The 11,335-nt window shown below is 51.7% G+C and overlaps 1 protein-coding gene across 3 annotated transcripts; it reads right to left on the bottom strand.

Annotated features, from left to right (window-relative positions):
• Positions 1–2,145: 2,145 nt before the first annotated feature.
• LOC126635278 (zinc transporter SLC39A7-like) lies at positions 2,146–9,968 on the bottom strand. Of its 3 annotated transcripts, none has more exons than XM_050306303.1 (3): positions 9,818–9,968; positions 8,474–8,644; positions 2,146–2,765 (listed from the first exon to the last, which is right to left on the bottom strand). In XM_050306303.1, the coding sequence occupies exons 1-3, from the start codon at positions 9,839–9,841 to the stop codon at positions 2,487–2,489; spliced, it is 474 nt and encodes a 157-aa protein (XP_050162260.1). In that variant the 5' UTR covers positions 9,842–9,968; the 3' UTR covers positions 2,146–2,486. The 3 variants fall into 3 exon arrangements, with proteins under 3 accessions (XP_050162260.1, XP_050162258.1, XP_050162257.1); XM_050306301.1 differs by lacking the exon at positions 9,818–9,968 and adding an exon at positions 9,504–9,783; XM_050306300.1 differs by lacking the exons at positions 8,474–8,644; positions 9,818–9,968 and adding an exon at positions 7,946–8,449.
• Positions 9,969–11,335: the final 1,367 nt, after the last annotated feature.

The raw sequence follows: 11,335 nt of genomic DNA on the forward strand, positions 1-11,335 counted from the left end.
GATCTCATTCCCATGGGAATTTTGGGATGATCCCATGGGAAAATTTGGGATTTTGGGGTGGGAAAATTTGAGATTTTGGGGTGGGAAAATTTGGGATTTTGGGGTGGATTTAGGGGTGATTTTGGTCTCCCAAACCAGGAATTCCTGATCCCATTCCCAAGGGGACGAATCCATGGAAAAACTGGGACTCTCCCAGTCTAAAAACCCTTATCCAGATGCTCTGAAAAACCTGGAATTCCAGGGATTTCTCCCCAAAAAATCCCAATCCCAGACTAAAATTGGTGACCAAACACTCTGGAAAACCTGGAATTCCAGGGATTTCTCCCCAAAAATCCCAATCCCAGCCCAAAAACCGTTACCCACACATCCCAAAATTCCCGGAATTCCGTGATTTTCCTCTCCAAATCCCAAAATTCCCCCAAAATTCCCCAATTTCACTCAAAAATAGCAATAATCAGCATCATGGCCAGCCCAGCCAGCAGCGCCAGGAGCTGCAGGAGGGCCGGGAAGGGCCCGGAATTCCGGGATTTTGGGGCTCCCAAAGGGGGGAATTCCTGGCAGGAATAGCCCAGGATGATGGCACTGGAATAATGGGATGATCCCAGGGGAAAATTTGGGATTTTGGGGTGGGAAAAGGGGGGATTTTGGGGTCCTGAATTGGGAATTCTTGATCTCATTTCTGGTGGGAAAATCCCAGGATGATTCCATGGGAAAATTTGGGATCCAGAGGGAATTTTGGGGGGGATTTTGGGGGTCTTAAATTGGGAATTCCTGATCCCATTCCCATGGGAATTTTGGGATGATTTTATGGGAAAATTTGGGATTTTGGGGTCCTAAATTGGGATTTTTGGATCCCATTCCCATGGGAATTTTGGGATGATTTTATGGGAATTTTGGGGATGATTTTATGGGAAAATTTGGGATTTTGGGGTGGGAAAATTTGGGATTTTGGGATGGGAAAATTTGGGATTTTGGGGTGGGATTTAGGGGGGATTTTGGGGGTCCTAAATTGGGATTTTTGGATCTCATTCCCATGGGAATTTGGAGATGATTTTATGGGAATTTTGGGATGATTTTATGGGAATTTTTGGGATGATTTTATGGGAATTTATGGGATGATCCCATGGGAAAATTTGGGATTTTGGGGTGGGAAAATTTGGGATTTTGGGGTGGGAAAATTTGGGATTTTGGGATGGGATTTGGGGGGGATTTTGGGGGTCCTAAATTGGGAATTTTTGATCCCATTCCCATGGGAATTTTGGGATGATTTTATGGGAAAATTTGGGATTTTGGGGGGGATTTGGGGGATTTGGGGGTCCTAAATTGGGATTTTTGGATCTCATTCCCATGGGAATTTTGGGATGATTTTATGGGAATTTTTGGGATGATTTTATGGGAATTTTGGGATGATTTTATGGGAAAATTTGGGATTTTGGGATGGGAAAATTTGGGATTTTGGGGGGATTTTGGGGGTCCTAAATTGGGAATTCCTGATCCCATTCCTGGTGGGAATTTTGGGGTGATTTTATGGGAATTTTGGGGTGATTTTATGGGAATTTTTGGGATGATTTTATGGGAATTTTGGGATGATCCCACGGGGAAAATTTGGGATTTTGGAGTGGGAAAATTTGGGATATTTGGGGCCTAAATTGGGAATTCCTGATCCCATTCCCAGTGGGACAATCCCATGGAAAAACTCGATATCCAGGCATCCCAAAACTCCCAGAATTCCAGGATTTCCCCCCCCAAATCCCAAAATTCCCGGATTTCACTCAAAAACAGCAATAATCAGCATCATGGCCAGCCCAGCCAGCAGCGCCAGGAGCTGCAGGAGGGCCGGGAAGGGCCCGGAATTCCGGGATTTTGGGGCTCCCAAAGGGGGGAATTCCTGGCAGGAATAGCCCAGGATGATGGCACTGGAATAATGGGATGATCCCAGGGGAAAATTTGGGATTTTGGGGTGGGATTTAGGGGGGATTTGGGGTCCTAAGTTGGGAATTCTTGATCCTATTCCTGGTGGGAAAATCCCAGGATGATCCCATGGGAAAATTTGGGATCCAGGAGGAATTTTGGGGGGGGATTTTGGGGGTCTTAAATTGGGAATTCCTGATCCCATTCCCATGGGAATTTTGGGATGATTTTATGGGAAAATTTGGGATTTTGGGATGGGGTTTTGGGGTCCTAAATTGGGAATTTTGGATCTCATTCCCATGGGAATTTTGGGATGATTTTATGGGAATTTTTGGGGTGATTTTATGGGAATTTTGGGATTATTTTATGGGAATTTTGGGGTGATTTTATGGGAATTTTTGGGATGATTTTATTGGGAAAATTTGGGATTTTGAGGTGGGAAAATTTGGGATATTTGGGGCCTAAATTGGGAATTCCTGATCCCATTCCCAGTGGGACAATCCCATGGAAAAACTCGATATCCAGGCATTCCAAAACTCCCAGAATTCCGGGATTTCCCCCCAAAATTCCCCAATCTACTCAAAAATAGCAATAATCAGCATCATGGCCAGCCCAGCCAGCAGCGCCAGGAGCTGCAGGAGGGCCGGGAAGGGCCCGGAATTCCGCAGGATCTCCGGGATCACCGACACCGTGCCCAGGTAGATGAACCCCCCAGCCGTGAAGGGAAGGATTCCCGAGGAAATCCCAGCTCCAGACTGGGAGCACTGGGAGGACTGGGAGGAGCCTTCGGCCAGCAGGGAGCAGGAGGCGCCGGCCAGGGCGGCCAGGGCTGTCACCAGTTGGAGCTTCATGGCCTGGAGAGGGAGAAATGGGGGAAATTTGGGTTACTGGGAGTACTGGGAGGCACTGGGAGTGGATTTGGAATCATTGGGGGTCACTGGGAGGCACTGGGAGAGGGTTAGAGGGTGACTGGGAGGCACTGGGAGGGGATTTGGAATCATTGGGGGTCACTGGGAGGCACTGGGAGTGGATTGGGGGTCACTGGGAGGCACTGGGATTGGATTAGAGGGGGATATGGGGTCACTGGGAGGCACTGGGAGAGGGTTAGAGGGGGATATGGAGGCACTGGGAGGCACTGGGAGAGGGTTAGAGGGGGATATGGGGTCACTGGGAAGCACTGGGAGAGGATTGGGGGTCACTGGGAGGCACTGGGAGGGGTTGGGAGGCACTGGGAGAGGATTTGGAGTCATTGGGGGTCACTGGGAGGCACTGGGAGGGGGTTAGAGGGTGACTGGGAGGCACTGGGAGGCACTGGGAGGGGGTTAGAGGGGGCTATGGGGTCACTGGGAGGCACTGGGAGCACTGGGAGGCACTGGGAGCACTGGGAGGAGGGAGCAGGAGGCGCCTGGCCGAGGCGGCTAGGGCTGTCACTGTTGGAGTTCACTGGGAGTGGATACTGGGGGTTACTGGGAGCACTGGAAGGGGATTGGGGGTCACTGGGAAGCACTGGGAGAGGATTGGGGGTCACTGGGAGGCACTGGGAGAGGATTGGGGATCACTGGGAGGCACTGGGAGGGGGTTAGAGGGTCACTGGGAGGCACTGGGAGGCACTGGGAATGGATTAGAGGGGGCTATGGGGTCACTGGGAGGCACTGGGAGGCACTGGGAGGAGGGAGCAGGAGGCGCCGGCCAGGGCGGCCAGGGCTGTCACCAGTTGGAGCTTCATGGCCTGGAGGGGGAAACTGGGGTTACTGGGAGCACTGGGAGGGGATTGGGGGTCACTGGGAGGGGATTTGGAATCATTGGGGGTCACTGGGAGGCACTGGGAGGGGATTGGGGGTCACTGGGAGGGATTTGGAGTCATTGGGGGTCACTGGGAGGCACTGGGAGGCACTGGGAGAGGGTTAGAGGGTGACTGGGAGGCACTGGGAGGGGATTGGGGGTCACTAGGAAGCACTGGGAGTGGATTGGGGGTCACTGGGAGGCACTGGGAGAGGATTGGGGGTCACTGGGAGGCACTGGGAGGCACTGGGAGCACTGGGAGCACTGGGAGGAGGGAGCAGGAGGCGCCGGCCAGGGCGGCCAGGGCTGTCACCAGTTGGAGCTTCATGGCCTAAATGGGAGAACTGGGGTTACTGGGAGCGGATATGGAATCATTGAGGGTCACTGGGAGGCACTGGGAGGGACTGGGAGAGGGTTAGAGGGGGCTATGGGGTCACTGGGGGTCACTGGGAGGCACTGGGAGAGGGTTAGAGGGTCACTGGGAGGCACTGGGAGAAGATTTGGAATCATTGGGAGGCACTGGGAGGCACTGGGAATGGATTGGGGGTCACTGGGAGGCACTGGAAGAGGGTTAGAGGGGGATATGGGAGCACTGGGAGGCACTGGGAGAGGATTTGGAATCATTGGGGGTCACTGGGAGGCACTGGGAGGGACTGGGAGAGGGTTAGAGGGTCACTGGGAATGGATTGGGGGTCACTGGGAGGCACTGGGAGGTCACTGGGAGGCACTGGGAGCACTGGGAGGAGGGAGCAGGAGGCGCCGGCCAGGGCGGCCAGGGCTGTCACCAGTTGGAGCTTCATGGCCTGGAGGGGGAAACTGGGGTTACTGGGAGCACTGGGAGGCACTGGGAGAGGATTTGGAATCATTAAGAAATACTGGGAGGGGATTGGGGGTCACTGGGAGGCACTGGGAGAGGGTTAGAGGGGGATATGGGGTCACTGGGAGGCACTGGGAGAGGGTTAGAGGGTCACTGGGAGGCACTGGGAATGGATTGGGGGTGACTGGGAGGGGATTGGGAGGCACTGGGAGGCACTGGGAGTGGATTGGGGGTCACTGGGAGGCACTGGGAGAGGATTAGAGGGTCACTGGGAGGCACTGGGAGGCACTGGGAGAGGGTTAGAGGGAGGATATGGGGTCACTGGGAGGCACTGGGAGAGGGTTAGAGGGGGATATGGGGTCACTGGGAGGCACTGGGAGGGACTGGGAGAGGGTTAGAGGGGGCTATGGGGTCACTGGGGGTCACTGGGAGGCACTGGGAGAGGGTTAGAGGGGGACTGGGAGGCACTGGGAGTGGATTGGGGGTCACTGGGAGGGACTGGGAGGGGGTTAGAGGGGGATATGGGGGTCACTGGGAGGCACTGGGAGGCACTGGGAGGCACTGGGAGGCACTGGGAGGCACTGGGAGCACTGGGAGGAGGGAGCAGGAGGCGCCGGCCAGGGCGGCCAGGGCTGTCACCAGTTGGAGCTTCATGGCCTAAATGGGAGAACTGGGGTTACTGGGAGCACTGGGAGGCACTGGGAGGGGATTGGGGGTCACTGGGAGGCACTGGGAGAGGGTTAGAGGGTCACTGGGAATGGATTGGGGGTCACTGGGAGGCACTGGGAGAAGGTCAGAGGGTCACTGGGAGGCACTGGGAGGAACTGGGAGTGGATTGGGGGTCACTGGGAGGCACTGGGAGATGGATTAGAGGGGGATATGGGGGCACTGGGAGGCACTGGGAGGCACTGGGAGGAGGGAGCAGGAGGCGCCGGCCAGGGCGGCCAGGGCTGTCACCAGTTGGAGCTTCATGGCCTAAATGGGAGCACTGGGAGCACTGGGAGGGGATTTGGAATCATTGGGGGTCACTGGGAGGCACTGGGAGAGGGTTAGAGGGTCACTGGGAATGGATTGGGGGTGACTGGGAGGCACTGGGAGGGAGTTAGAGGGGGATATGGGGTCACTGGGAGGCACTGGGAGTGGATTGGGGGTCACTGGGAAGGCACTGGGAGGGGGTTAGAGGGGGATATGGGGTCACTGGGAGGCACTGGGAATGGATTGGGGGTCACTGGGAGGCACTGGGAGGGACTGGGAGAGGGTTAGAGGGTCACTGGGAATGGATTGGGGATCACTGGGAGGCACTGGGAGGGGATTGGGGGTCACTGGGAGCACTGGGAGGCACTGGGAGTGGATTGGGGGTCACTGGGAGGCACTGGGAGTGACTGGGAGGCACTGGGAGGCACTGGGAGCACTGGGAGGAGGGAGCAGGAGGCGCTGGCCAGGGCGGCCAGGGCTGTCACCAGTTGGAGCTTCATGGCCTAAATGGGAGAACTGGGGTTACTGGGAGCACTGGGAGGGGAAATGGATTGGGGATCACTGGGAGAGGGTTTGGGGGTCACTGGGAGGCACTGGGAGGCACTGGGAGCACTGGGAGGCACTGGGAGGCACTGGGAGGCACTGGGAGCACTGGGAGGAGGGAGCAGGAGGCGCTGGCCAGGGCGGCCAGGGCTGTCACCAGTTGGAGCTTCATGGCCTAAATGGGAGAACTGGGGTTACTGGGAGCGGATATGGAATCATTGAGGGTCACTGGGAGGCACTGGGAGGGACTGGGAGAGGGTTAGAGGGGGATATGTGGGCACTGGGAGGCACTGGGAGAAGGTCAGAGGGTCACTGGGAGGCACTGGGAGTGGATTGGGGGTCACTGGGAGGCACTGGGAGAGGATTGGGGGTCACTGGGAGGCACTGGGAGAGGATTGGGGGTCACTGGGAGGGACTGGGAGAGGGTTAGAGGGGGATATGGGGTCACTGGGAGGCACTGGGAGCACTGGGAGGCACTGGGAGGGACTGGGAGAGGGTTAGAGGGTCACTGGGAATGGATTGGGGGTCACTGGGAGGCACTGGGACAAACTGGGAGAGGGGGATATGGGGTCACTGGGAGGCACTGGGAGGCACTGGGAGTGGATTGGGGGTCACTGGGAAGCACTGGGACAAACTGGGAAGGAGTTGGGCCATTTTAAGGTGGTTTTGGGGTCATTTTTGGGTCATTTTGGGTCATTTTTGGGCCATTTTGGGTCATTTTGGTCCATTTTAAGCAGGATTTTTTGCCATTTTTTGGGTGTTTTGGGGTGATTTTTGGGGTCATTTTTGGGGATTTTGGGGTGATTTTTGGGGCACCATTTTGGGTCCATTTTTGGGTCATTTTTGGGGCCATTTTTGAGCCATTTTTGAGGCCATTTTTGAGCCATTTTTGACCCATTTTAACTGGGATTTTTTGGGTTTTTTTTCAGGGATTTCGGGGTCAATTTTTGGGGGTGTCACCTGTGCCTTTGGGGCACCATTTTGAGGACACTTTTAGGGTCATTTTTAGGCCATTTTTGAGTCATTTTTGAGGTGTTTTGGGCCATTTTTGGCCCATTTTAACCAGAATTTTTATCTCTTTTTTGAGGGGTTTTGGGGTGATTTTTGGGCTCAGGTTTTTGGGGCCATTTTTTGTCCATTTTAGGGTGGGTTTTGAGCCATTTTTGAGGCCATTTTTGGTCATTTTTGGGGCCATTTTTGGGTCATTTTTGGCCCATTTTAAGTGGGTTTTTTGGCCATTTTTTGGGGTTTTGGGGTGATTTTTGGGCACCATTTTGGGTCCATTTTTGGGCCATTTTTAATCCATTTTTAGGTCATTTTTAGGCCATATTTAGTCCATTTCAAGCCACTTTTAGGCGGTTTTTGAGCCATTTTTGGCCATTTTTGTCCCATTTTAAGAGGTTTTTTGGGGTGTTTTTTGGGGATTTTGGGTTGATTTTTGGGGCACCATTTTGAGTCCATTTTTGGGCCATTTTTAAACCATTTTTAGGCCATATTAAGCCACTTTTAGGCGGTTTTTGAGCCATTTTTGGCCATTTTTGTCCCATTTTAAGTGGGAATTTTTGGCCATTTTTGGGGGTTTTGGGGTGATTTTTGGGGCACCATTTTGGGGTCATTTTTAGGACATTTTTGGGCCATTTTAAGGCCATTTTTGAAGCCATTTTTAGGCCATTTTTGAGCCATTTTTGGCCCATTTTAACTGGGGGGTTTTTTTTGGTTTTTGGGGTGATTTTTGGGCTCAGATTTTTGGGGCCATATTTTGTTCATTTTAGGCTGGTTTTGGGTCATTTTTGAGGCCATTTTTGAGGCCATTTTTGAGCCATTTTTGGGCCATTTTTGGCCCATTTTAAGCCATTTTAACCGGTTTTTTTCGTGATTTTTTGGGGGATTTTCAGGTTTAATTTTGGGGTTTGTCACCTGAGCCTTGGTGCATCCCGCCCTGAGCAGCAGGGCCAGGTCCCCCAGCTCCTGGGGGGGTTTGGAGTCATTTTTGGGCCATTTTTGGGTCATTTTTGGGCCATTTTTGAGCCATTTTTGGGCCATTTTAACTGGGATTTTTTTGGCCTTTTTTTGGGGGATTTGGGGGTGATTTTTGGGGCACCATTTTGGGGCCATTTTTGGGCCATTTTTAAACCATTTTTAAGCCATTTTTGGGCCATTTTATACCATTTTTAGGCCATTTTTAAGCCATTTCTGGGCCATTTTTAGCCCATTTTAAGTGGGATTTTTTGGCCATTTTTTTGGGGGGATTTTGGGGTGAATTTTGGGGCACCATTTTGGGCCCATTTTTGAGCCATTTTAAAGCCATTTTTGAGCCATTTTTAAACCATTTTTGAGCCATTTTGAGGCCATTTTTGGGCCATTTTTGGCCATTTTTGGCCCATTTTAACCGGTTTTTTTCGGCATTTTTTGGGGGATTTCGAGGTTTAATTTGGGGTTTGTCACCTGAGCCTTGGTGCATCCCGCCCTGAGCAGCAGGGCCAGGTCCCCCAGCTCGTGGGGCAGCTCGTGCAGCAGAACCGTCAGCGCCGTCAGGACCCCCCGCCCGGGGCCCCCCCAAAACGCAGCCCCCAGGGCCAGCCCGTCCGTGAAGTTGTGAGCGGCATCAGCCGCCAGGTTCAGGTACCCTGACGCTGCCATGCCTGGGGGGGGACAGAAAAATTAAATTTTTAGTCATAAATATACTCAAAAAGGTGAAAATCCCACAAAAATCGACCCCAAAACCACCCAAATCCACCCCAAAGTCCGAAAATCCCACACAAATCCATCCCAAATTGAGAAAATCCCACACAAATCCCACAAAAATCCACCCCAAAGTGCGAAAATCCCACACAAATCCACCCCCAGGTTCAGGTACCCCGACGCTGCCATGCCTGGGGGGGACACAAAAATTGAGTTTTTAGTCATAAATATACACAAAAAGGTGAAAATCCCACAAAAATCGACCCCAAAACCACCCAAATCCACCCCAAAGTGAGAAAATCCCACACAAATCCATCCAAAATTGAGAAAATCCCACATAAATCCCACACAAATCCACCCCAAAGCACAAAAATCCCACACAAATCCCACACAAATCCACCCCAAAGTCCGAAAATCCCACACAAATCCACCCCAAAGTCCAAAAATCCCACACAAATCCCACACAAATCCACCCCCAGGTTCAGGTACCCCGACGCTGCCATGCCTGGGGGGGGACAGGAAAATTGAGTTTTTGGCCTCAAATCTATTCTAAACCCTGAAAACCCCAAAAAAATCGGACCCGGAACGTGAAAATCCCACAAAAATCGACCCTGAAACCACCCAAATCCACCCCAAAGTGAGAAAATCCCACACAAATCCATCCCAAATTGAGAAAATCCCACACAAATCCCACACAAATCCACCCCAAAATGAGAAAATCCCACACAAATCCACCCCAAACTCATCTAAATCCACCCCAAAGTGCAAAAATCCCACACAAATCCACCCCCAGGTTCAGGTACCCCGACGCTGCCATGCCTGGGGGGGCACAGAAAAATTAAATTTTTAGTCCTAAATATACTCAAAAAGGTGAAAATCCCAAAAAAATCGGAACCGAAACGCGAAAATCCCACAAAAATCGACCCTAAAACCACCCAGATCCACCCCAAAGTGAGAAAATCCCACACAAATCCACCCTAAACCCACACAAATCCAGCCCAGTGTCACCAAATCCCACCCAAATCCACCCCAAAGTCCAAAAATCCCACACAAATCCACCCCAAAGTGCAAAAATCCCACACAAATCCCACACAAATCCACCCCCAGGTTCAGGTACCCCGACGCTGCCATGCCTGGGGGGGACAAAAAAAACGAGATTTTGGCCTCAAATCTATTCTAAACCCTGAAAATCCCAAAAAAATCGACCCTAAAACCACCCAAATCCACCCCAAAGTGAGAAAATCCCACACAAATCCACCCTAAACCCACACAAATCCAGCCCAGTGTCACCAAATCCCACCCAAATCCACCCCAAAGTCCAAAATCACACAAATCCACCCCAAAGTGCAAAATCCCACACAAATCCCACAAATCCACCCCAGGTTCAGGTACCCGACGCTGCCATGCCTGGGGGGGACAAAAAAAACGAGATTTTGGCCTCAAATCTATTCTAAACCCTGAAAATCCCAAAAAAATCGACCCTAAAACCACCCAAATCCACCCCAAGTGAGAAAATCCACAAATCCACCCTAAACCCACACAAATCCAGCCCAGTGTCACCAAATCCCACACAAATCCACCCCAAAGTCCAAAAATCCCACACAAATCCACCCCAAAGTGCAAAAATCCCACACAAATCCCACAAAAATCCACCCCCAGGTTCAGGTACCCGACGCTGCATGCCTGGGGGACAAAAACAGATTTTGGCCTCAAATCTATTCTAAACCCTGAAAATCCCAAAAAAATCGACCCTAAAACCACCCAAATCCACCCCAAAGTGAGAAAATCCCACACAAATCCACCTCAAACGCATCTAAATCCACCCCAAAATCCAAAAGTCTCACACAAATCCCACAAAAATCCACCCCAAATTGAGAAAATCCCACACAAATCCACCCCAAAGTGCAAAAATCCCACACAAATCCACCCCAAAGTCCAAAAATCCCACACAAATCTGCCCCAAAACCACCCAAATCCCACCCCAAAATGAGAAAATCCCACACAGATCCACCCCAAACCCACCGAAATCCACCCCAAAGTCCAAAAATCCCACAAAAATCCACCCAAAACCACCCCAAAGCACAAAAATCCCACATAAATCCCACACAAATCCACCCCAAAGTGCAAAAATCCCACACAAATCCCTCACAAATCCACCCCAAAGCCCGAAAATCCCACATAAATCCCACACAAATCCACCCCAAAGCCCCCAAATCCCACACAAATCCTACACAAATCCCCCCAAAACCCCACAAAATCCACCCCAAAATCCAAAAATCCCACACAAATCCCACACAAATCCACCCCAAAGTCCGAAAATCCCACACAAATCCCACACAAATCCACCCCAAAGTGCAAAAATCCCACACAAATCCCCCCAAACCCCCCCCCAAAATGAGAAAATCCCACACAAATCCACCCCAAACTCATCTAAATCCACCCCAAAATTAGAAAATCCCACACAGATCCACCCCAAAGTCCGAAAATCCCACACAAATCCACCCCAAAGTCCAAAAATCCCACACAAATCCCACACAAATCCCCCCAAAACCCCAAAAACCGCCCAAAAACAAAAATCCCACACAAATCCACCCCAAAATCCAAAAGTCCCACACAAATCCCACC

The sequence above is a fragment of the Myiozetetes cayanensis genome, unplaced genomic scaffold (assembly GCF_022539395.1).
Source record: "Myiozetetes cayanensis isolate MyiCay16 unplaced genomic scaffold, myiCay2020 scf1197, whole genome shotgun sequence".
NCBI classification, from domain to species: domain Eukaryota; kingdom Metazoa; phylum Chordata; class Aves; order Passeriformes; family Tyrannidae; genus Myiozetetes; species Myiozetetes cayanensis.

Bases quoted from the DNA above. Each gene is read 5' to 3' on its own strand.
- LOC126635278 (XM_050306300.1), bottom strand. From the start codon at position 8,143: ATGGCCCCAAAATGGTGCCCCAAAAATCACCCCCAAATCCCCCAAAAA. The intron at 2,766-7,945 runs GTGACAAACCCC...CTCCCTCTCCAG, and splicing joins CGGGATGCACCAAGGCTCAG to GCCATGAAGCTCCAACTGGT.